General features: G+C 37.4%; 1 protein-coding gene across 2 annotated transcripts in view; it reads left to right on the top strand.

Annotated features, from left to right (window-relative positions):
* Window positions 1-26016, top strand: part of furinb (furin (paired basic amino acid cleaving enzyme) b) — a 90463-nt gene extending 64447 nt beyond the window's left edge. For both annotated transcript variants that reach the window (XM_058074693.1, XM_058074692.1), the window contains 8 exons: window positions 2037-2249; window positions 5337-5437; window positions 11199-11302; window positions 14674-14791; window positions 14875-15054; window positions 16844-16971; window positions 21621-21749; window positions 23908-26016. In XM_058074693.1, the coding sequence (XP_057930676.1) occupies window positions 2037-2249; window positions 5337-5437; window positions 11199-11302; window positions 14674-14791; window positions 14875-15054; window positions 16844-16971; window positions 21621-21749; window positions 23908-24608 (1674 nt within the window). In that variant the 3' untranslated portion in view covers window positions 24609-26016. The remainder of the gene's footprint in view (window positions 1-2036; window positions 2250-5336; window positions 5438-11198; window positions 11303-14673; window positions 14792-14874; window positions 15055-16843; window positions 16972-21620; window positions 21750-23907) is intronic.
* The last annotated feature ends 481 nt before the right edge of the window (window positions 26017-26497 follow it).

Raw genomic sequence — 26497 nt, 5'->3', positions numbered from 1 at the left:
ATTTTTTTTTTTTGCATGTTTTTCCACACTTAGATGTTTCACATTATTAAACTTATAATTATTTATATTTATATTAAAAAATTCAGATTATTTAGATATTAGTCAATGACAACACAATTGAACACGTTTTTATGAAGGGAGAAAAAAATCTGAATCTACATGGCCCTGTGTGAAAAAGTTGCCGCCTAAATATTGACAACTAAATAAGCAGCTAAATAAATAACTAAATTAAAACTAAACTAAATTAGACAGCAAAATTTACGGTTCCATTTGTCACAGTAAATCTTCCAGGTCCTGAAGCAGTAAAACAGCCACAGACCATCACACTACCACCACTGTATTTTACTGTTGTGATGTTACTTTTACGTCAAATGTAATGGGACACACACACTTTCCAAAAAGTTGAACTTTGTCACACCACAAAAAGTATTTTCCAGTGCTTTTCGTCTTGAAATATGCTGAGGTTTTTTGGATATTGTTGTGGGGTCTTTTGTGACCCCTTGGATGAGTCGCGGCTGCGCTGTTGGGGTAATTTTGCAAAAAACATACAAAATATAATAAATCATAGGGGGAGCAAACACATTTTCACATCACTGTACATTATTTCTAATGCAAACAAATGATTCCATTAACATCACCACTACCACCACTGTATTTTACTGTTGTGATGTTACTTTTACGTCAGATGTAATTGGACACACACACTTTCCAAAAAGTTGAACTTTGTCTTTGTTACACCACAAAGAGTATTTTCCAGTGCTTTTCGTCTTGAAATATGCTGAGGTTTTTTGGATATTTTTGTGGGGTCTTTTGTGACCCCTTGGATGAGTCGCGGCTGCGCTGTTGGGGTAATTTTGCAAAAAACATGCAAAAAAATAATAAATCAGGCAGGGGTGCAAACACTTTTTCACACCACTGTACATTATTTCTAATGCTAACAAATTATTCTGTTAACATTTTGGTTAAAGTCGGACCTTCTGGAATGGATTAATGGCTATAATAATATTTTTTTTTTTAAAACCTAATGTACTCCTTTGAAATTACAGTGGTTCGTTATTAATGGACACCAGTAATTCATTGGCTTGAGGTTGTCGTGACTCAATTAGGCGCACTAATTGAATGTTACAGAGCACACTGGGCACATTTTGATACGGAATACTCTTATATACTCTTCTGGCATGGAGACCATTCATAAGTAATGTGAAAAAATATACACTAATTATGTCTAGCTCGGAGATTGAAGCTTTTTTATGTTGTTAGCTCTTTTGTCAGCCACTGAGGAGGTTATTTAATACACATATATGATGATTGCGTACAGGTATTTATTTATAAGTGGTCATATAGCATTTTTTTTTTCACAAATATCGTGATGAACTAAGTTGTTACTGTTCATTTTAATTGAGAGTAAATGTCCTTTATAAACCAGAGATGAGTAGAAATGTATTTTTAGAAAGGTGCAGTCCTGACAGCAGATGACCCTGTGCCCTCTGTCTTAGTCTTAGTCCATCGTGGCCAAAAAAGGACAGAACTGGAATCCGCAGAACTGCAGTTTTATGAGCAAACATGGAGGGAAAGGTCATCTTATGTGAGGAAAAGACGTTTACAAAATTGGAATTTTTGAAAGGGTAAAGATAACCAATGCAGCAATCAAGAAGGCTCACACTAATCTTGATTATGTTCACTGTAATAAGATAATAAGAAGCTATGTTTTTGTTGTTAGGCTTCCAAATGAATGTGTTACATTTTTAATCATAAGATATAAATCACATCAAAATTGTCAGCCTGTTTGTAGCAGCGCAAATGTAATGGGATTAAACGGGTGATGTAGAGTTTGCAGTTTGCACGAGAAGATTTTGTAATTACTTTGTTATCTTTGTTGCAATATGCCGCCTGACATTAGACGGTAATAGATGTACAGCTGCTCGAAAGACACTACGTACCTCATAAAGCATTTAAGAGGAGGACTATCTCTGCAATACAGTTGTGCAGTCATTTGCAATAATGTTGCTTTGGTTTGTTTTTTTTTTTAACCTCAGGGCCGTGGCGGACTCGGTTCCATTTTCATTTGGGCCTCGGGAAACGGTGGCAGAGAGCAGGACAACTGCAACTGTGATGGCTACACCAACAGCATTTACACTTTATCCATCAGCAGCACCACGCAGTCCGGTAATGTGCCGTGGTACAGCGAGCCCTGCGCATCCACTCTTGCGTCCACCTTCAGCTCGGGAAACCCGGGGGAGAAACAAATAGTAAGTGCACAAACACACACAGTTTGAAAAGCTACGGTTTTGTATTGGAATGAAAAGACACAAGATAGTTCTCCATAAGTACACACCATTCAAATTTAGTGTAAACATACATTAATGGTATAGCTCTGCTGTCAAAATAAGAGCAACTGATGTGTAACACTCAGGAAGCCGAGCTGACAAGTACTGAGAAACGCCGCGTGCTTTTTTTTTTTTTTTTTTTCGATCTGCTTGTCAAGAAACGCTCGCCTCGGGGACAAGGAACAGATAACCATTAAATGTAACATGCCCTTCAAAGAGAAGGCAGGCTGTGGGCCACCAAAACACAGATACCTCTGTGGTTGTTTGTTATGGTGCTTTAACAGTCATCATCAGGATCGGGGTTTATTCTTTCTTAAACCAATGTTTTATTTCCGATGTCAAATATTTTGATTTACAGAACTTAATGAATGACTTAGTAGACTCTACTGTTCAATGGATTAATTTGTCAGTGGTTCTTGGTTTCATTGCTTAACATTTTAATGCATATAAAGAATCACATAAGATTTGTTTATTGCATCAAGGCTTTTTTGACTTTGTCAGAAAACTCAATTTCAACAAAATAAAACCAAAAAAATAATTTTTACTACATTTTAAAATGGTCTGGTTGAAATTACGACTACTGTATTGTTAGGATCGGTTTCAACCCGGTTATAATAATATGACTATAAAGCAATATTTTGAGCCACAACTGAAATCATAAGTGTACAATTAGCCAACGCAATGACAACCAGCTCATTTTCTCATCATGTAAGCTTCAGGGGATTCTCATTTTGACCGATTTTCCAGTATACATGTGAGGGGAATTCACTCATTTGATTGGCTGATTTCACATTTACAATTTGGATCATGGAAAGAATGGCAAGAAGTACAATGAACCAAGATCTGGACCTGTTCTGCTTTTTGATTTCACTTTATACTAAAGTTCTGTTGATGAAAACAATAACTTTTTCTACCTTTTCTTGATATTAATATATATATATGGGTCAAAATTGACCCGAAACACCATAGATGTTTCTTTAGTGATTAATACTAAATTGAGAAAATAAATAAAACTAATTGATTTAAGAGATATGTTCAATAGCTCTCAGTAATAGCCAGGTAACAAAAGAATTCAATTTATTAATATGATTCTTTTGAGGTTAATTTTACCATTTTTGGAAATTTAAATTGAACATGCATCAGATTACAATTGAATGCATCACATAATCAGTTCACAGTTCCACATGTCCAAAAGGAGTAGGAAGAAGCAATGCTTATTAAATCCTACCCCTCCATCTGGTACTTTTACAATCAGTAACTGTTACATTTGTTCACTTCCTGCTTTCCATAATACAGTTTTAGGTTTTTTTTTTTTTTGTTTTGTTTTTTTTTTTAATTTATTAATTTTTTGTCCCGTACCGAAGTACGAGGTGATATGACCAATTTATTAATATGATTCTTTTGAGGTTCATTTTACCATTTTTGGAAATTGAAATTGAACATGCATCAGATTACAATTGAATGCATCACATAATCAGTTCACAGTTCCATATGTCCAAAAGGAGTAGGAAGAAGCAAAGCTTATTAAATCCTACCCCTCCATCTGGTACTTTTACAATCAGTAACTGTTACATTTGTTCACTTCCTGCTTTCCATAATACAGTTTTAGGTTGGTTTTTTTTTTTTTTTTTTTTTTTTAATTTTTTAATTTTTGTCCCGTACCGAAGTACGAGGTGATATGACCAATTTATTAATATGATTCTTTTGAGGTTCATTTTACCATTTTTGGAAATTTAAATTGAACATGCATCAGATTACAATTGAATGCATCCCATAATCAGTTCACAGTTCCACATGTCCAAAAGGAGTAGGAAGAAGCAAAGCTTATTAAATCCTACCCCTCCATCTGGTACTTTTACAATCAGTAACTGTTACATTTGTTCACTGCCTGCTTTCCATAATACAGTTTAAAGTATTTTTTTGTTTTGTTTTTATTTTTAAATTTTTTGTCCCGTACTGAAGTACGAGGTGATATGACCAATTTATTAATATGATTCTTTTGAGGTTCATTTTACCATTTTTGGAAATTGAAATCAAGGGGTATAGTGACAAAAAAAGGCCTACATGCCCACACCAAAAGTATTAAAACCAACTTTTTCATTAAATGAGGAAGCCTAAGAAGGTAACCAAGACATGAGAAGCAAATTTGATGGTAACTTATTGTTTTTAGTGTATTTTATAGCTGATTTAATACATGGGTCAAAACCGACTTATTAACATAAGAGATGATACCAGAAATCTAACACAAGAGGAAGGTTAATAATGACAAGGTCTTATGACTACAACGCTTAATGGTCTCTAATCTCTATAATCTCGATGCTTCCAAGGTAGTATGGCTTCATTGTGCCGTAATTGTTAGGTTGTATGTCTCCATTTCTCCATGATTGCTGAGTGCTTTTGCTTCATCGTTCCTACGGTTCCTAGGCTCTCATTTCCCTCTGGACTGCATAGCAATGTGGTCATCAAGGCGGGGAGGATCAAATAACGGTTGGTTAGAATGGTTCCAAGCCCATAAAGGAGTAGAGCCGAAGAGCATAGAAAGCTTTAATAATTGAAGCCGCAAAATCTCAGAATCAGGAAGCAATTAAGGCAATAGAACCAAGGAACCTAGAAACATTTGGGCTAAAACTGAACATTGGACATTGAACATTGCAAACATGGTGCCTAGCACTCTTGATGCTGTTGTCAGGAGGTGAATTAGGTAAAACTGTCAACATGCTTTGACGACCTTGAAGGTTGAAAATCTTGAAAATCAATTTACTTCTGGCCTTTTTATGGTTTCTTTGTCCCGTATTGCACAATAGAAACACAAACCTGCACCTCCAGTACCTGCTCAGTCTGCCCTCTTATTTACTATTGCTGCTTACAAAAGAAAAGATGCCCTTTAAGTTCCCGGCACCTCGTCTCTCTAACACTCATCATTCACTGTGAAACTCCCATCACAGGGAAGTGGAATACTGAATGTGTCAAATTAAATGTGTCTCTCCATCTCCAATCCCATCTCCCAAGGTGACAACAGACCTCAGGCAAAAGTGCACAGACACTCACACGGGAACGTCAGCTTCAGCACCACTGGCTGCTGGGATTATTGCCCTGGCACTGGAGGCCAAGTGAGTTGAATCATTCTCTTTTTACCGCCATGTAGGAGGCCTTGTGGTCATTCTAATTGTCTTATTATGGGCTTGCTCAGTAATGCAAGCCCATATTGTTATTCCTTGTGATGTTTAGCTATTATTATATCTTAATCTTCCCATTTTTGTGCGCGTAATGCAAAAAAACGCAAAAAGGACCCCCACACATGTTACACCGCCGGAATCCTGCCGCTCAGGACTACAGCGGTATTTATTTTTTGGAACGTTTTGTGTAACCATGGCGACGCTATTCACCAAAACGTTCAAAAATGGGTCACTAGATTAGGTACACCTGTTCTATTTTTTAGAACAGCCACAATCCAGGAAAAATGAGAATTTACAGACTTCTCAACACTCTCTGTGGCTAAATGCTAATTGCTAGCATGTTAGCATTTAAGCTAATTTACTCATGCCTAAAGGCAAATACACACATGGCATGATGTAGGGAGGTTATAGGACAACCTTGGCACTTTCTAAACTTGAGGCCCTCTTGCTAGGTGCTAGCATGATGACTGTTAGCATGTTAGCATTTTAGCTAATTTACTCATATATAAAGGCAAATACACACATGGTATGATGTGGGGACACTATCGGACACTTTTTGGACTTGAAGCTGTCTTGCTAGGTCTTAGCATGGTGATTTTTAGCATGTTAGCATTTTAGCTAATTTACTCATGTCTAAAGGCAAATACACACATGGCATGATGTGGGGACACTGTGAGACTGCCCCAAACTTTTCGGGACCTGAGGCTGTCTTGCAAGGTGCTAGCATGGTAGCCGTTAGCATGTTAGCATTTAAGCTAATTTACTCATGTCTAAATGCAAATAGACACATGGCAAGATGTGGGGACACTATGGGACTGCATCAACCTTTTCGGTACTTGAGGCTTTCTTGCTAGGTGCTAGCATGGTAGCCATTGGAACACCGGGCCCGAGATTCACAGCACAGGTGGCAAGCCCATCAAAATTTCTGCGGGAATTTTCTAGTATTTTATCTATAGTCTCATTTCGTATGCAGCACTGTAGGGTCTGAGGTAAATGTGAAAAAGTCTGTGAACTCTTGAGAGACGGTACTGGCCTAAATCCCAGCCCAAGACGTTCTTCCCTTAGCAAAGTGATCTTATAATCAGTTAATTTCCCAGACAAAGCAGACCAAACTTCAGCCTCCACTCACAGAATATCTCTAAGGTGATATCTCAAACCAGAGAATGTTTCGCATTAAATCTCACCAATTCACATTACTCAGCAGTTCCATTATGGGATTATCTTTTGTCATATCTTATGCATATTAAGTTCCCGTAATCTACATAATGCTACTACTTCCCAGAGCAGTAATTCATTTACAGGATTTTGTTTTAAATCTCTTATAATCTCACAGTTTTAGTGCACGCATACTGGCACACTTTATCTCAGCAAGCAGAGCTTTGGACAAAGTGTTAAGTGTCTGGTGCTTGTTGCTGCACAGGTACCTTATCAGCACTCAACAAGCCAAAAAACAAACTGATATTATCACTTAAAGGGTTACTATCTTCTTGAGTGAGACTAAATGGGATTGTGTGAATTGATCTGATGATAGTTAGATTAATTCGTACCTGAAAGCCACATATTCACTTTTTTGCAATATTCACAATACACAACGATGAGCCAATTCAAGAAACAATACAAGCAGTTGATGTTTGCTAAATACAAGGATGAAGAGTCTTGAACCAGTCATGATGTGCTATATATATCACTATATTGACACTTACTATGGTACACATTATGTCATTGGATGCTCATATCACATCGTACTTCGGTAAAAAATATAAATAAAAAATATAAATAAATATAATAAAAAAATAAAACAACATAAAAAAAACTTAAAATATATTAGGAAAGCAGGAAGTGAACAAATGTAACAGTTACTGATTTTTTTTTTTTTAAACCTTAAACCATATTAGGACAGCAGGAAGTGAACAAATGTAAGCGTTACTGATTGTAAAAGTACCAGATGGAGGGGTAGGATTTAATAAGCTTTGCTTCTTCCTACTCCTTTTGGACATGTGGAACTGTGAACTGATTATGTGATGCATTCAATTGTAATCTGATGCATGTTCAAATGAAATAAAACCATTACCATTATCATGCCTTTAGTGGTAAGTAAATTACTAATATGAAAATGTAAACATAAGAAGACATGGATGGCTTAGTTCAAAGATCATCAATACCAGTTTTTGATGTTATTTACACTCAAAAGATGTTATTTTGTTTTGTGTTAGACAAAACAAACATAGATTTTAAATAGGAGTGTCAAAAATAGCACGGTAGGCAGTAACTAATTAATTTAATTAATTAGATACACATTTTTAGTGCAATTAACACAGCTCATAATGGGAAGGCACACCTCTGTGTCATGTTGGTGGATGGAGGAGGCGGAGGAGGAATCTGACGCTCTTTTATGACTTTATTCTGACCTGAACACATCAACAGCAGTCCAATTCCAACACCATTCCAGTCCAGTGGTTATTCTTATCACTTTAAGTCGAAATACAGTTTGCTGCATTTAAGCATGCTCAAAAATCCCAGAAAATACACGTACCATCCAAACATGTGAATTCAACTTAAATGACACAGTGTCTTTGAACGCAACTTCACATTGCTCACAATAACGCTGTTAATGTGTGATTGAAATGTTCAATTTTTATTTCTGTTTACAAAATACAGTGAGCTGCACGGTGGAAGAGTGGTTAGCACGCAGGCCTCACAGCTAAGACACCCGAGTTCAATTCCACCCTCGGCCATCTTTGTGTGGAGTTTGCATGTTCTCCCCGTGCATGCGTGGGTTTTCTCCGGGTACTCCGGTTTCCTCCCACATTCCAAAAACATGCTAGGTTAATTAGCGACTCCAAATTGTCCATAGGTATGAATGTGAGTGTGAATGGTTGTTTGTCTATATGTGCCCTGTGATTGGCTGGCGACCAGTTCAGGGTGTACCCCGCCTCTCGCCTGAAGACAGCTGGGATAGGCTCCAGCACTCCCGCGACCCTTGTGAGGATAAGCGATTGAAAATGAACAAAGGAACAAAATACAGTTAAAATTGACATATTTCACACATAGTTGAATTAGTGATTAATCATGATTAATTAACTATGACAAATTGTAATCATTTGAGAGCCCTAATTTTAAATGATGGCTGGCTTGTAATTTTGATGTCGTTCTATCCTAAGATATTGTCTGAAATAAAGACATAGAACCTGAGCAGTTTATTACCTTTGCAAACAGATCAGATAACACAGAGTTCACCAAGAATGGATTTATGACTGAAACTCTTATGCCTCAATATGTGCAAATGAATTACATCATCTAAGAAGCCAGCTTCTTTGTTACGCCAAAAGAATATACCTCCTTATATGCTTGGGTTCCAACACTATTTTCAGGACCCCTACTGGTTCTTGGCAGGGGGTAGCATCGAAAGAGGAAGCCTGCTCAAACCACCATAATTTGCTGGCACTTTCCAAGTGCTTTTCACATTTATGGTACAACTTGCTGCTTGAAAGTTAATTACGTTACATGTAAAACACAATGTGTTGAAAACCTACAACAGTTCTAAAAATAACACATATAGCTTACAGTGGTAGGAAAAAGTATCTGAACCTTTTGGAATTTCTCACATTTCTGCATAAAATCACCATCAAATGTGATGTGATCTTTGTCAAAATCACACAGATGAAAAAACAGTGTCTGCTTTAAGTAAAACCACCCAAACATTTATAGGTTTTCATATTTTAATATTTTTTCATCTGTGTGATTTTGACAAAGATCAAATCACATTTGATGGTGATTTTATGCAGAAATGTAAAAAACTGAAAAAGTGTTTGCTTTAACTGAAACCACCCAAACATTTATAGGGTTTCATATTTTAATATTTTTTCATCTGTGTGATTTTTACAAAGATCAAATCACATTTGATGGTGATTTTAAGCAGAAATGTAAAAAACTGAAAAAACAGTGTCTGCTTTAACTAAAACCACCCAAACATTTATAGGTTTTCATATTTTAATATTTTTTCATCTGTGTGATTTTGACAAAAATCAGATCACATTTGATCGTGATTTTATGCAGAAATGTGAGAAATTCCAAAAGGTTCAGATACTTTTTCATACCACTGTATAAGAGCATGAGAATACATAAGTTATACCAGTCAATGACTTTTTATTTCCATGACAACATGAAAAGTGACAGATGACAAATGAAAAAAAAATTAAATATGAAACCCTATAAATGTTTGGGTGGTTTTAGTTAAAGCAGACATTTATTTATTTATTTCCATGACAACATGAAAAGTGACAGATGAAAAAATATTAAAATATGAAAACCTATAAATGTTCGGGCGGTTTTAGTTAAAGCAGACACTGTTTTTTCATCTGTGTGATTCTGACAAAGATCAGATAATTTTTCATACCACTGTATAAGAGCATGAGAATACATAAGTTATACCAGTAAATGACTTTTTATTTCCTTGACAACATGAAAAGTGACAGATGACAGATGAAAAAATATAAAAATATGAAAACCTATAAATGTTTGGGTGGTTTTGGTTAAAGCAGACACTGTTTTTTCATCTGTGTGATTTTGACAAAGATCAGATAATTTTTCATACCACTGTATGAGAGCATGAGAATACATAAGTTATACCAGTCAATGACTTTTTATTTCCATGACAACATGAAAAGTGACAGATGAAAAAATATAAAAATATGAAAACCTATAAATGTTTGGGTGGTTTTGGTTAAAGCAGACACTGTTTTTTCATCTGTGTGATTTTGACAAATATCAGATAATTTTTCATACCACTGTATAAGAACATGAGCATACATAAGTTATACCACTAAATGACTTTTTATTCCCATGACAACATGAAAAGTCAGATGGGAATACACGTTTCTTTCCGTCCAAGCGAGGGCCATTAATGCCCAAGATACACATCATGTCTAGAAGCTTTGATTAAAGGTTTGTGATTTTGTTTTTGTCAGTACTTTTCCAGAAAGACATTTTTCAAACTCTGATCTCTTTGGCTAGGACTTCACACTTGTCATCTGTGACGGTTCACTAGTTCATCACTGTGTAATCTTATCTATAAATTTGCACTACATGACAGATGGATTCGGTTAAGAGCAATAGCGTTTTGGCTTCCTGCTGTTCCATTACTTTTATCATTTTCCTTTTTTTACCACCCGCTGAGGTGATATGGAAATGATGGGAAATCTTGGGAATGTAAAGATGTGAACGCTGATGTCGGCACAATTCTATTTTTTGAATCTACTTTATGTTTTAAAAAAGCAAATATTAAATAGAGTTTTTGACAATGTGGAATACAACTTTATCCTACCACGGTCATTACAAAGAGGTCTAGACACATTCCTCCTTGGTATCAAATATTTTACTGTGGTCACTGAACTTTAATGCTGGTGTTAAAACCTTAATGTGAACCTGGAGCTTTGTCATAGTTAACTGACATAGTCCTCAGGGTCTCTGCTGTACCTTTCTTGAAATGTACTGCTCATGTGGATCATATTTCAATGACGGCGACAGACTTCTAACCTTTTTCATATCTCACATTCTTACATTTCTTTTACTGTGTAGTCAAGAGGTCAACGCAACATGACAGCTCTCATAATGTGTGCAATGTGGACTGAGTTACAGTGGGTACGGCTTGGTGGCACAAAGACAGATTAGATCTTTTTTTCTTCTTCTTTTCCAGTATGAACCTCACCTGGAGGGACATGCAGCACTTGGTGGTGAGAACGGCCCGCCCAAGAAATCTCAGCGCTGGGGACTGGAGGACCAACGGTGTGGGACGCAGAGGTAAAAGCACTGTTAGGATGTTCTATCTGTGTTGTATGGGTTCGCTGCAGGTACTCCAGGTCCCTCCCACAGTCCAAAAACTTGATGTGAATGGGACTGTGGCTTCATTGACAAGCAGTGATGCAAATCGTACAAAATTGTCAGCTAAAACTTTTTATATCTTATATTTAAAGGGCCTGTTTGCAACAAGTTTGCAGAGGTTACTTGCTTTCGAATGTAATGGTAATGATTTTATTTCATTTGAACATGCATCAGATTACAATTGAATGCATCACATAATCAGTTCACAGTTCCACATGTCCAAAAGGAGTAGGAAGAAGCAAAGCTTATTAAATCCTACCCCTCCATCTGGTACTTTTACAATCAGTAACTGTTACATTTGTTCACTTCCTGCTTTCCATAATTCATTTTTTTTTGTTTTGTATTGTTTTTATTTTTAATTTTTTGTCCCGTACTGAAGTACGAGGTGACCAATTTATTAATATGATTCTTTTGAGGTTCATTTTACCATTTTTGGAAATTTAAATTGAACATGCATCAGATTACAATTGAATGCATCACGTAATCAGTTCACAGTTCCACATGTCCAAAAGGAGTAGGAAGAAGCAAAGCTTATTCAATCCTACCCCTCCATCTGGTACTTTTACAATCAGTAACTGTTACATTTGTTCACTTCCTGCTTTCCATAATACAGTTTAAGGGTTTTTTTTTTTTTTTTAATTTTTATTTTTTTTGTCCCGTACCGAAGTACGAGGTGATATGACCAATTTATTAATATGATTCTTTTGAGGTTCATTTTACCATTTTTGGAAATTTAAATCGAGGGGTTTGGTGACAAAAAAAGGCCTACATGCCCATACCAAAAGTATTAAAAGCAACATTTTCATGGATGAGGAAGCCTAAGAAGGTAACCAAAACACGAGAAGCAAATTTGATGGTAACTTATTGTTTGTAGTGTATTTTATATCTGATTTAATACATGGGTCAAAACCAAGAGATGATACCAGAAAGACAACACAAGAGGAAGGTTAACTAAAACCACCCAAACATTTAAAGGTTTTGATATTTTGTTTTTATTTTTAATTTTTTAATTTTTTGTCACATTCCGAAGTAGGAGGTGATATGAGCATCCAATGACATAATGGGTACCATAGTAACTGTCAAGATAGTGATATATATAGCACATCATTTGTTGCATGATGTGCCCAGCAACAATACATTTTTTATCCACAAATTCAATAATTATTGTGGGCGTAGGTTTACAATCCATGGTATATCTGAGGAGTTGATTTGCAGCACCTGGAATTGGACCTGGAAGAGATATGAGACATCTTTACGAAAATCAAGGTCGTCCAGTTGCAAAAACGTACAATTAAAAATACACAAATTGAACATTTTTTCTGATGAACTCAGCAGTTAAGTTGAATAATAACAGGAGGTCCATTTCCTCTGTGGACCACACCTCTGCCTGGGTCAATAGATCTAACTGGATATGAATAGATGGAACTGGGCATGAAACTGTGCCTGTGAGTCTTCAATGTAGGCGGATTTCCCCACGCAACACAAAGTGAGCAGTGAGACGCTCTCTTTATAACATGCTCTTTTCCAGCATATATAAAGGAGATCTAGTAATATGTGGAATGGACGGCATGTTAAATTGCATGGCACATAGCACAGACGCGAGGTGCGTTCAGGGACATGGGGTCAGTACACAATATTTGGGCAATATTGGCGAACCACTGAAAACACCAAAGTGACACAAAATGCAGTAAGAAATTATCCCACAATGTTTTGCACGATGGATTACACACATTCAGCTGCCTTGTAAAAATAAAAATATCCTATTTATTTTACACTACAATTACGATTATGAGTAATATCCCTGTGGAGTCCTTATGAACCAGTCATGATGTGCTATATATATCACTATATTGACACTTACTATGGTACCCATTATGTCATTGGATGGTCATATCACCTCCTACTTCAGTACAAGGTACATTATTTTAAAAAAAGACAAAAAGAAACTTAAACTGTATTATGGAAAGCAGGAAGTGAACAAATGTATGTAACAGTAATGTAGCAGTTACTCATTGTAAAAGTACCAGATGGAGGGTTTTTTTTTTACAATAATTCCAATAACCAGCTAGTCCATTTTCAACATTATGAGTTGCTGATTCACTGTCATCACATTTCTGATTGAACTGCTAAATAACCTGTCATGGGGCCAAAGAAAGCAATTTGATAACGATGATGAGAAACACGATTGAATGTGATAGCAACAGGGTCCGCTAAAGGTTCTATACGTTCATAGTTTATAATAATTTCATATTGTTTTCTGTATGTAAAATTATTCTTAATAAAATGTATTTTTTGTTGATATTTTTGGATGATTCTTGAATGAACAACAGTAATCCCCTCATTTAGTTCTAGACTATTTGGACTCAAATATTCATTCATTCATTTTCTACTGTTTTTCCTCACGAGGGTTGCGGGGGGTGCTGGAGCCTATCCCAGCTGTCTTTGGGGCGAGAGGCAGGGTACACACTGGACTGGTCGCCAGCCAATCAAACAACCATTCACACTCACATTCATACCTATGGACAATTTGGAGTCGTCAATTAACCTAGCATGTTTTTGGAATGTGGGAGGAAACCGGAGTACCCGGAGAAAACCCACGCATGCACGGGGAAAACATGCAAACTCCACATAGAGATGGCTGAGGGTGGAATTGAACCCTGGTCTCCTAGCTGTGAGGTCTGCGCGCTAACCACTCTAATGCTAACCACGTGCCGCGACTCAAATATTTTAGTATTTAAATAGAAAACATGTTTACAACCTTCTAAATACAGTTTTTAACATTATGAGAGCCCTCTAGACATGAAATAACACCCCTATAGTCACATTTACACTTGTATTATCCAATATAGTTGTATGTATAAGACACATAAGATATACATAATATAGTCTGCCGCTTGTGTGTCTCACCAAATGTTACAGTATCTTTATATACTGTTACTTTGAATGCGTCTTTTGAATGGCTTATATTTGTATTTTAGATACTTCCGTCCTTTGTATGCTTGAAAATGCGCCTGTGAAACCAAATGTGGGCATTCTGGCTGCCGTTTCCATTGTCGTCTAGGAGAATTGAACCTTGGACCAAGGTTGTACATGTCTTGTATATAGGTGAAACTTCGTAGGTGATAATAAAAAATAGAAGATGCTTTTACATCACTGTTGCATAAGCAAAAGTATTGCTTATATTTTCCTCCAGTACTTCACTGTGGTTGTAGTCTGTGTAAATCAATCAATCCATTTCTGATGAAGAAAAAGGGATGTGAGATTGACAGCACATTGTTCTCCTCCCACAGTGAGCCATTCCTTTGGTTATGGCCTCCTGGACGCTGGCGCAATGGTGGCTTTAGCACAGAACTGGACCAGAGTGGGGTTGCAGCACCAGTGTATTCACACCATGCTCACAGAACCAAGGTGAGTGCCCCCCCCCCCTGAAGGAGTGCCCTGTGTTTATTTGCCGAGACACACAACATTAAACTCTCTCCTGGAATCCGCAGAGACATCGGAAGCAAGCTGGTGTTTAGGAAGACCATCGACGCCTGCTGGGGACGGCCAGACTACGTCAGCTCTCTGGAGCATGTTCAGGCTCGGCTCACTCTCCTTCACAACCAGAGAGGCAAGCTGGCCATTCATCTCATCAGTCCGCTGGGCACACGATCCACCCTCTTGTTTGCCAGGTACACAATCCCACACACAGCACTACACACCATTTTTCATACATACACTGAAATATCCACACACTGGGGAAGCGAGGTGCCCACTAGTGCTTGGCAAATTGCGATGTTGCATGATCAAGACATTTATAAGACATTGACATGGTAATGGTAATGGTTTAATTTCATTTGAACATGCATCAGATTACAATTGAATGCATCACATAATCAGTTCACAGTTCCACATGTCCAAAAGGAGTAGGAAGAAGCAAAGCTTATTAAATCCTACCCCTCCATCTGGTACTTTTACAATCAGTAACTGTTTGTTCACTTCCTGCTTTCCATAATGCAGTTTTTTTTGTTTTGTTTTTATTTATTTATTTATTTTATTTATTTATTTATTTATTTATTTATTTATTTATTTATTTAATTTTTATTTTTTGTTACATTTGTTCACGTCCTGCTTTCCTAATATAGTTAATTTTTTTTAATTTTTTAATCAGTAACTGTTACATTTGTTCACTTCCTGCTTTCCTAATATAGTTAAATTTTATTTATTTATTTTATATTTTTTACTTTTTTAATCAGTAACTGTTACATTTGTTCACTTCCTGCTTTCCTAATATATTTTAATAAATTTAATTTTTTATGTTATTTTTATTTTTAATAAACATTTATAAAATTAATAAACTTAATCAAATTAATAAATTTTATTAATTTTATTAATTTTATTTTTGTCACGTACCGAAGTACGAGGTGATATGAGCATCCAATGACATAATGGGTACCATAGTAAGTGTATTTTTTTTATTTTTATTTTTATTTTTATTTTTATTTTTATTTTTATTTTTATTTTTATTTTTATTTTTATTTTTATTTTTATTTTTATTTTTATTTTTATTTTTATTTTTATTTTTATTTTTATTTTTATTTTTATTTTTATTTTTATTTTTATTTTTAATAAAATTAATAAAAAATAATAAAATTAATAAACCTAATTAATTTGATTAATTTGATTAATTTGATTAATTTTATTAATTTTATTAATTTTATTAATTTTATTAATTTTATTTTTGTCACGTACCGAAGTAGGAGGTGATATGAGCATCCAATGACATAATGGGTACCATAGTAAGTGTCAATATAGTGATATATATAGCACATCATGACTGGTTCAAGACTCTTCATCCTTGTATTTAGCAAACATCAACTGCTTGTATTGTTTCTTGAATTGGCTCATCGTTGTGCATTGTTTGAGGGTCTTACTCAATCCATTCCATAGTTTGATTCCACATACTGAAATGCTATGTGACTGTCTGATGCTTGAAACAAATAGACACCCGAGTGAATCGTTTGTTTTTGCAATTCTATCAATATCTGCATAAACATGTCAGCGTTCCTCTTTTGCTGCCATACCAAAACAAAATATGGTTTATTTATACATAGCATGATCCGATATGTTTCTATGTGATGTGTCTCAATTAACTATTTCCAGCAAGCACACATCACAACTGCAAAGTGCTTCTTTAAAATGAATGTTGAAAGTGCAAACTTCAGTGCTGCGTGGTTGCAGTTTTTTTTCTAATGAGTTGCTACTCGACTTTTTTTATGATGTTGTGCTCAAGTGTTGTTAAAAAATAAACATTCATGTTTAATTAGGGTTGCTAAAGCAAAGTTTTCTCTTTCTTTTTTCCAAAATGATGTGTGATATTCTTGTGAGGGTGCTCGAATATATCCATCCTTTTTATCACTCTCCAAAACGTGTTTTGCATTCCGAAATACAAAGAAAATGACACAATCCCTATTCTTGCAGACCAAATGACTTCTCTACCGAGGGATTCAATGACTGGGCCTTTATGACCACTCACTCGTGGGATGAGGATCCTCAAGGGGAATGGACCTTGGAAATAGAAAATGTTGCACCAAATGGCCGTGACTATGGTAACCCAACTTCCATTCATCCATAAGTGATGTGGGAATTCTTAACAAGTACTGATGCACATAATACATAACAATAATTTGCTTGCTGCATTGAAATTTGACTCATTATCCCACTACAGTATTACATGGACAAAATGGCAAGGTCGAAAAAAAATAAGAAATTAAGCATAGAAGCATATAATATTCCTAATAGAAGGTTGTCAATTTGTTGTTGTGTTAGTGTGTATTTGCATTTATTTAATGAGTTTAGATTAAAGTATGCACTCATTTTTATACAACATCATAACTAGAGGTGCTGTTTCTGAAAATTGAGTTTAAAAATATTTTTTTTTGCATTGGGATTCTTGTGCTTGAGTTGTTGAAGATGGAAAACAAGGGTAGGTCACACCCTGAAGTGGACACTCATTGGCAGTCGTTGGGGGGGCGGCACGGCGGTCAAGTGGTTAGCACGCAGACCAGGGTTCAATTCCACCCTGTGTGGAATTTGCAAAAAAATGGAAGCTGTGATTAGGAGACCAGGGTTCAATTCCACCCTCGGGCATCTCTGTGTGGAATTTGTATGTTCTCCCCGTGCATGCGTGGGTTTTCTCCGGGTACTCCGGTTTCCTCCCACATTCCAAAAACATGCTAGGTTAATTAGCGACTCCAAATTGTCCATAGGTATGAATGTGAGTGTGAATGGTTGTTTGTCTATATGTGCCCTGTGATTGGCTGGCGACCAGTCTAGGGTGTACCCCGCCTTACGCCCAAAGACAGCTGGGATAGGCTCCAGCACCCCCCCCGCGACCCTCGTGAGGAAAAGCGGTAGAAAATGAATGAATGAATGGAAGCTGTGAGGCCTGCGCGCTAACCACTCAATCACCGTGCAGCCGAGATATAAAACAGCTAATTTATACAAATAATGGGACTCGCCTATTCTGCCTAAAAAGCTAGCTATTAAAACACCTCTAACAACAGGTGCAGTATTTTGATCATTTTAAGCATTACCAGAACTTCCTTAGTGGGTATATCCAGGGTACACTCTGGACTGGTCGCCAGCCAATCACAGGGCACATATAGACAAACAACCATTCACACTCACATTCATACCTATGGACAATTTGGAGTCGCTAATTAACCTAGCATGTTTTTGGAATGTGGGAGGAAACCGGAGTACTTGGATTCTTAGCTGGCTCTTTTTATCTGTTTGTATATCTTTAGAATACACAGAAGATAGACGTGTGTGTTCAAGGCTCACAGTTTTCCTTAAAATTTTATTTTGGTAAGATGTTTTTGGAATGTTGGGAGGAAACCGGAGTACCCGGAGAAAACCTACGCATGCACGTGAGGTCTGTGCACTAACCACACGACCACCGTGCAGCCCACCATGCTAACTTTTATGACCAAATTAAACAGATCGATTAATTACAGATTAGAATTAATCTATTTTTGACAGCACTAATCATAACACTAGCAGTGGATCAAATATGATGGTACATTTGTTAGTTATAGTTTTCTGTTGGGTTTCTGCAAACTACAAACCTTCCAATTCACGATGGCTTTGATTGATTCTGAGTGTCGCTATAACTAAAAAAAAAAAAGCGACTCAACGAGAGGCAATTAACAACAATAGCACCCAACCTTGCGCTTTTGTGCTTGTCGGCGGCAGTAAAAAGTGTCTTTGTAATTCATTGGGTTGTCACACGAGCACAGAAGAAGATGCAACGTGTGGAAAACACTTGAAAGATAAAGTAAGACCGTCTCTGTTGGGGTTAAGACTGTTTTGGTTTCTATTGATTGCATTGAAACACACCCGCTGACTGACCTTTGCTAGCTCGTAAAATGGAAGGTATATCATTCCCTTCCCGGACCCATCCTGTACTTTTTTTATGTGTGATAAGACAAATCAATCTGAACCACAACAAACTGTTTTGATTATAAAAACATATTATCTTTACCAGGTAGGAAATTGTCTATTAAAGGCCGGATATGACTTATTAGCGACTCCGCGACTTTCCAACCCTTTTCCATTACCCTCAAAAACTTTTTTAGTATCTGATTTCATGACAAAGAGGAAAATAAATATAAAAATCCAGGTTTCACACTCATGAAATGTTAAAAAGTAAAAAATCAGCCTTGGTTGAAAACCAATGAAGCAATACATGAGCTTTATCCAAAAATCGATTTTGCTTCATTTATTATTATTATGATAGTTTGCAGTGGTGGAGGACTGCATGGTGTCATACCGCAGGCTATTTCTAATATTTATAGTAGAATACAATCAGACTTTATTACCCGCACAAATGGAAAAAAAATCCAGTTTTACAGCATCAAAAAATCAGTTTTACATAATGCACATACAATTTTTTTGAGTGGTTAGCGCACAGACCTCACGGCTTGGAGACCCGGGTTCAATTCCACCCTCGGCCATCTCTGTGTGGAGTTTGCATGTTCTCCCCGTGCATGTGTGGGTTTTTTCCGGGTACTCCGGTTTCCTCCCACATTCCAAAAACATGCTAGGTTAATTAGCGACTCCAAATTGTCCATAGGTATGAATGTGAGTGTGAATGGTTGTTTGTCTATATGTGCCCTGTGATTGGCTGGCCACCAGTCCAGAGTGTACCCCGCCTCTCTGGGATAGGCTCCAGCACTTTTTCTTGAATATTTCAATGTTCAGGTTTCACTTTGATCGAGTGGTTAGCGTGCAGGCCACAAAGCTAGGAGACCCAAGTTCGATTCCACCATCTCTGTGTGGAGTTTGCATGTTCTCCCCGTGCATGTGTGGGTTTTTTCCGGGTACTCCGGTTTCCTCCCACATTCCAAAAACATGCTACGTAATTAGCGACTCCAAATTGTCCATAGGTATGAATTTGAGTGTGAATGGTTGTTTGTCTATATGTGCCCTGTGATTGGCTGCCGACCAGTCCAAGGTGTAGAAGACAGCTGGGATAGACTCCGGCACCCCCCGCGACCCTCATGAGGATACGCGGTAGAAAATGAAGGAATGAATGAAAAAAAAAAATAATATTCACAATACAAGGCAACATGAAGGAGCAGATTATGTTTATGTGACAACTGCATGAATAATACATGCTGTATGTTGTATTTTAATTTTGAATGTAACACGCCGCATAAAAAATAAATATTTATTCAGCCACAAAAAAGGCTAAATATTACCAACACAGAACACGTAGGCCACACACGGTGCAAAGGGCCCCCCCGATCCATGGGGTGCCCATTATGAACAAAGGATATGTATTGCTGCACTGAGTTATTCAGCACCGAGACAGGAGAGAAAAAAGTAAGTAATCTGAGCATTTTTTTTCATTCTGTTAATATTAAAATTATTAATATTTGTATTACTCTATGCACGGCGGTCGTGTGCAACCTCGGGTATCTCTGTGTGGAGTTTGCATGTTCTCCCCGTGCATGCGTGGGTTTTCTCCGGGTACTCCGGTTTTCTTCCCACATTCCAAAAACATGCTAGGTTAATTAGCGACTCCAAATTGTCCATAGGTATGAATGTGAGTGTGAATGGTTGTTTGTCTATATGTGCCCTGTGATTGGCTGGCGACCAGTCTAGGGTGTACCCCGCCTCTTGCCTGAAGACAGCTGGGATAGGCTCCAGCACCCCCCCCCCCGTGACCCTAGTGAGGATAAGCGGTATAAAATGAATGAATGAATTAATGAATGTATTACTCTAAATCATGCATGTTATCTCAGTGGTCTCAAACACGCGGCCCGCGGGCCAAATGTGGTCCATAGGACACTAGTTTGAGGCCCCCGCCTTGATATGAAAGTTTAATGTTAGTGCGGCCCGCGCAAGTTTGATATGGATGCTGTATGGTATCATGTACCCAGAAAAAATTATTACGTTTGATTAATGTTCATGTTAAAGGTTAAATAACTGTTAATAGTTATCCTCCCTATCCGTGTGGAAGTGGTTGAAGTTTTTGGCTATTTAAGTTTAAAGGAAATAACTTGAAGGCTACCGTTTAGGTCGCTAGCTCTCTAGTTTGCGAGTTAGCATGTGTCTCAAGACCCTGCAGTTGTGCAATATGTTGTGAATAAAAAGAGTATAAATGTGACTATAGTCGTGTTTTGTCATGTCTACAGGGCTCTAATAATGCTTTGTTCATTTTAATCTGAAAAAAAAAATATGTCTACCCACCAACTATATGTGGTTTCTTAAGTTTTTATTATTTGGCGTTTTATTATTATTATTATTATATTTATTTATTTATTACTGATTGATTGATTTTCTTTATAAGAGTATATGACATGTAGGTGCTCCCGAAGAGTCTCCTTAGCCACACATTTCTCAGTTTATCTGATCCAAAAAATGGCTGTGATTTAAAGGCGAGCCCATCAGCATCGCTACCCGTCTTGTTTGTTTACACAGGAAACATCAACAGTGGCAATACTCCATCCTAGCGTGTGAAATTATGCTGGGTTGTGGTGCGTGATGTGTGTCAGTCGTTGAAAATGAGCTGATTTACACTCACATCCGCTTGGCACCGTTACCGCCCAAACACACACACACACACACACGCGCGGTCTCAGAGCGGCGAGGTGCAACAGCAAATGAATGACATGTCTCCGGCTTCCTGTCTCCGCTCCGAGACGTGATAAAAGTCTCATCATGATCACGCGTGTCTTGTCTGTTTCAGGTGTGTTGAGTCAGTTTAATCTCATCCTGTGGGGGACGGGACCCAGTGTGACCAGCCCCCTGTCGTCTGACTTTCCTCGGCCTTCCAACAATAGCTGCAAGACGTTTGATGCCCAGCAAATCTGCATAGGTGAGATGTTTACGTTAAGCTAAGCTAATGATATGATGTGTTGTAATTGCTCTTCCTGTAGAAATCCTACAATTCATATATACGCAAAATATTCTTAATATATTAATATTTTGGTCATAAATCTCTTTCAAAATATCGGAAAGAAATGGAAACATTTTTTTTCCCATACGAAATACCAATTTTAGTTCATTCAATACCAAATATGTATTTGTACCTGTTTTGCACATGCCCGGTTTAGTTCCAAATCTGACAATTGTAAATAGTTAATGCGGTTTATATTTGTAAGTAAATTATTTTCATATGAAACAACCATTTTTTGTGTTGTTTATAGTTGTGTTGATTAGATATTTGAACTGTCACAAAAACAAACGAAAAAAAAATTCTCCCTTTTTTTTTTGTTGGGAGCTGATATTTTCCTGAAACTTAGGTATGTTCTACTGCTGATTACTTTATGGAAAGACCAAAAAAGTAGGAGAAAAACATTTTCATTCATTCATTTTCTACCGCTTATCCGCGAGGTACACCCTGGACTGGTGGCCACCCAATCACAGGGCACATATAGACAAACAACCATTCACACTCACATTCATACCTATGGACAATTTGGAGTCACCAATTAACCTAGCATGTTTTTGGAATGTGGGAGGAAACCGGGAGAAAGTACCCGGAGAAAACTCACAGGGAGAAAATGCAAACTCCACACAGAGATGGCCGAGGGTGGGATTTAACCATCGTACAATTCATATATACACAAAATATTCTTAACAATTTTTTTCTCGGTTTTGGTCATTAATCTCTTTCAAAAGGTCGGAAAGAAATGGAAATATGAAAACTGAAGCAATTTTTTTCCCATACGAAATACCAATCTTCATTCAATACCAAATATGTGTTTGTACCTGTTTTGCACACGCCCAGTTTAGTTCCAAATCTGACAATTGTAAATAGTTCATGGGGTTATCTTTGTAATTATTTTCATATGAAACAACCATTTTTTGTGTTGTTTATAGTTGTGTTGATTAGATATTTGAACTGTCACACAAAAAAAAATCTCTCTTTTTTTGTTGGGAGCTGATATTTTCCTGAAACTTAGGTATGTTCTACTGCTAATTACTAAAGACCAAAAAAAAAGTCGATTTTTTTTTCTGAAAATGAAATAAACATGAACAGAAAAGGTGTCCAGTGTTTATGTAACATAAACATTTTTTTTTCATTTATAAGTCGCTCTGGAGTATAAGTCACAGGAACAGCCAACCTATGAAAAAAAGTGCAACTTATAGTCCGGAAAATACGGTATATTTAACACACACACATACACTATATTTATTTGTCTAATTGTATCAGTAAAAGTGTTATACTAGAAGTGTTATACTATACCTAAAGAGCACTTTAAACATCAGACCACATCAAACTATGTCATTTAATTTTACACTTTTGTTATTTATTTTTTTTTTACTAAATAAGACATCCCACTTGCAAGTCATGTTGCCAGTTTGTATGTTAAAAGTTGAAAAGTTGACGGGCCGGATTCAAACGCTTGGTGGACCGAATTTGGCCCCCGGGGCCGTAGTTTGCCCACCCCTGGCATATCCTGTTCAGGGCCTATTCAGCTGGCTTTGACTTCATCAAACTAGTATATTAAACTTATAACACGTCCAGAAACGGTTTATAATTCCTTATGGTATGTTTATGTTAGGGCGAGTGGTTAGCGCGCAGACCTCACAGCTAGGAAACCAGGGTTCAATTCCACTCTCGGCCATCTCTGTGTGGAGTTTGCATGTTCTCCCCGTGGGTTTTCTTCGGTTTCCTCCCACATTCCAAAAACATGCTAGGTTAATTAGCGACTCCAAATTGTTCATAGGTATGAATGTGAGTGTGAATGGTTGTTTGTCTATATGTGCCCTGTGATTGGTAGAAAATGAATGAATGAATGTTTATGTTAATTGTCTTTGGACTCAAGCCCTCATTGCTCATAATATACTTTATTCCAATGTGCTAGTATTAAAGACAAGAACATTGGTGGAACATAGAAAGAACCTGGGAAGAGAAATCTTCATTCTGCTCGGGTTTGTTTTGGCAATGCAGGATTTTGAGTTAGACTGGAGGAGCAGTGGAGGTGAGGATGCCGCATACTAAAGTACGGTCTTGTCTGCACCTACAGAATGCAGTCGTGGATTCTCCCTCTTCCTCCAAGGCTGTGTGAAGTTTTGCCCTCCCGGTTTCACATCAGGGCCCCAGCTCCTCAACCTCTCCCTGGAGAACTGGGTGGACCTGTCTTCCGTCCAAGCTTGCCTGCCCTGTCACTCCACCTGTCTCACCTGCTCCGGCGTGGGTCCCACGGACTGCCTTTCCTGTCCACCTCACAGCCATCTGGTCCTCACTTCATGCCTCCATTTGAACCAGGTCCAACGCAAATCCCCTTTAGCTGGAGGTGAGCCCGGAAGAGATGTTCCAGCAGCAGAAGCAGATGACAGTAAAAGAAGAGGAGGCAAGGAACCGCCTGACCTCAGCGCGTCCTCGCCTACTCATCTTCCTGCCGTTGTGGCGGTGCTCAGCTGTGCCTTTATTCTGGCGGCCTTTGTGGGAGTTTTTCTCTTCTTGCAGCTACGCTCAGGTGGCGCTTCGTCTTCTCGCTGGAGGACCAAACTGCCGTCTGTGTACTCCCACATGAGGGGTGTGCAAGTGGGATTCAGTTTCGGCTTGGGTCGAGGTCAGAAGCCGAAGGCTCGTATTTGCTACAAGGGGATCCCCACCGTGTGGGGGGACGAGGACGTGACCGCCTACGAGTCTGAATCAGACGGCGAGGAAGTGGACGGTCACGGCGAAAGGACGGCTTTTATCAAAACGCAGAGCGCCATCTAGCTGACGCCTGCTGTCTGGTACCGGGATGTCCAATAAACGTGACTCGACGGAGATGACACATTTCATGGAAAAAGGCCTTATTGTTCCATCAATTTTTTTTACTGTATATTTATTAAAATATGGTAATTTATTCTTAACTTACTGATCATCTATTTAAGTCAGGATGTACAATGGCAGCTTATTGATATTGACAGCACATACGAGGATTCCGCAATAAAACATGCTGTCAGTTAAGTTCCACATTCGTTTTTTTTACACTGCTGATATGCTGGAGCCTATCCCAGCTAATTTTGGGCACATCGAGACAACAAACATTCACACTTATGGACAATTTAGAATCGCTAATTAACCAACAAAACATGCTAACTCAAACAGGGATTCGAACCCAGACTCTGCTGAGTGTGTGGCCGACATTATAACCACTAAGTCACAAGTCCGAAATTAATTCTCACCAAAATTTTAGTTAAAGTTAATTGTTGAATAAGCATATTTTAGCTGGCTTTGAATGGAGCTTAGGATCAGCACTGGACAGCTCCTATGCCTGGGTGCTGGGACACCCAATTGAATGTGCGTCATCTGCGCAAAAGGCAACAAATATTGTGTAGTACAACACTACCAGTGCACTAAACTGCTTCAAAAATACATTTAATAATAGTACAAAATATTTTATAAACAATTTATCAAGTAAAAAAAATAATTCATAATTCAATTGGATGTGTTCAGGTTATCATATTTGATACATTACCTTGTATTAAGAGAGTATGAATCATTTTTGCCACAATAGAACTATTTTCCAGCGAAAAGACATCCATTCTACAAATAAAAATGTGCTTTAACTCCAAAGGTGCGGCACACATGCCGATGAAGTTAATTATGATCAATATGTTTGCTTTATCTTGCAGCCTGAGATGATATCGATTTATCCTCAGACATCCTGTATCTCTGTTAAACAGAAGCTCCCTCCAGCAAAATGCACATTTTTTTAACCTTTTGGTGTGGAAAAGGTTGACCTGATATTTAAAAAAAATATATGCCTATATATTGCATTTTATTTAACTTTATTGAACTTTTTTTACAGTTTGTTCTAATTGTGGAGTTCCATGCCAGAATAAAAAAGATTTTGTTGTTTGTGTAGACACACGAGCCTTCATAATGTAGCCTCTCCAACACTCATGCTCTCCAAGTAAGCAGATGGTTCTTAACTTGTCCGTGGCCGTGTTCCACCACTAATTCCACTGCAGACGTGGAGCTGAATCGCAAAACGGGAGTACTTCTGTCACCTGCTGACGAGTTCCTGTGCTGTGATATCATGTTTTCCTAACACAACATTTCCTCCTCGAATGTCAAGATGGGGAAAGTTTGGTTGGAATCAGCAGCTCTCATCTGCACTGTTGGTGGGGCGAGAGGCAGTGACTCATTATTGAATGTAAAAGTACAATATTAAAATGAAAAAAATCTGCAGAAATTTGATGGGATTGAATTTGACCTCATAACATTATGAGAAAAGTTGCATGACAAAAAAGTCAAATTGAAAAATTGTTGTATTTTCAGGGTAAAAAATATTTTTTGGGACATATTAAGCTAAAATATTAATAAGGTTGAAATATTTGGATGGTGGGAAAATACATTTTATTTGCCCGAAGACAGCTGGGATAGGCTCCAGCATATTTGTGACTCTCATAAGAATAAGCGGCATAGAAAATGGATGGATGGAAAAATACAGTCATAATAACAGAAAAGTAATTTTTCAACAATAAATATATTTTTTAATCATTTTAGAAGCATGTAGTTTCAATACTAAAGAAAAAATATGTGATTTTGTCATTTTTGGGGGAAAATTGAGTGGGGGAAAAAATATATGAACATGAGATATATAAAAATGATGATGA

Source organism: Doryrhamphus excisus, chromosome 6 (assembly GCF_030265055.1).
Source record: "Doryrhamphus excisus isolate RoL2022-K1 chromosome 6, RoL_Dexc_1.0, whole genome shotgun sequence".
Taxonomy (NCBI): domain Eukaryota; kingdom Metazoa; phylum Chordata; class Actinopteri; order Syngnathiformes; family Syngnathidae; genus Doryrhamphus; species Doryrhamphus excisus.
The sequence above is the reverse complement of the archived record's forward strand: the minus strand, read 5'-3'. Positions and strand labels throughout refer to the sequence as shown.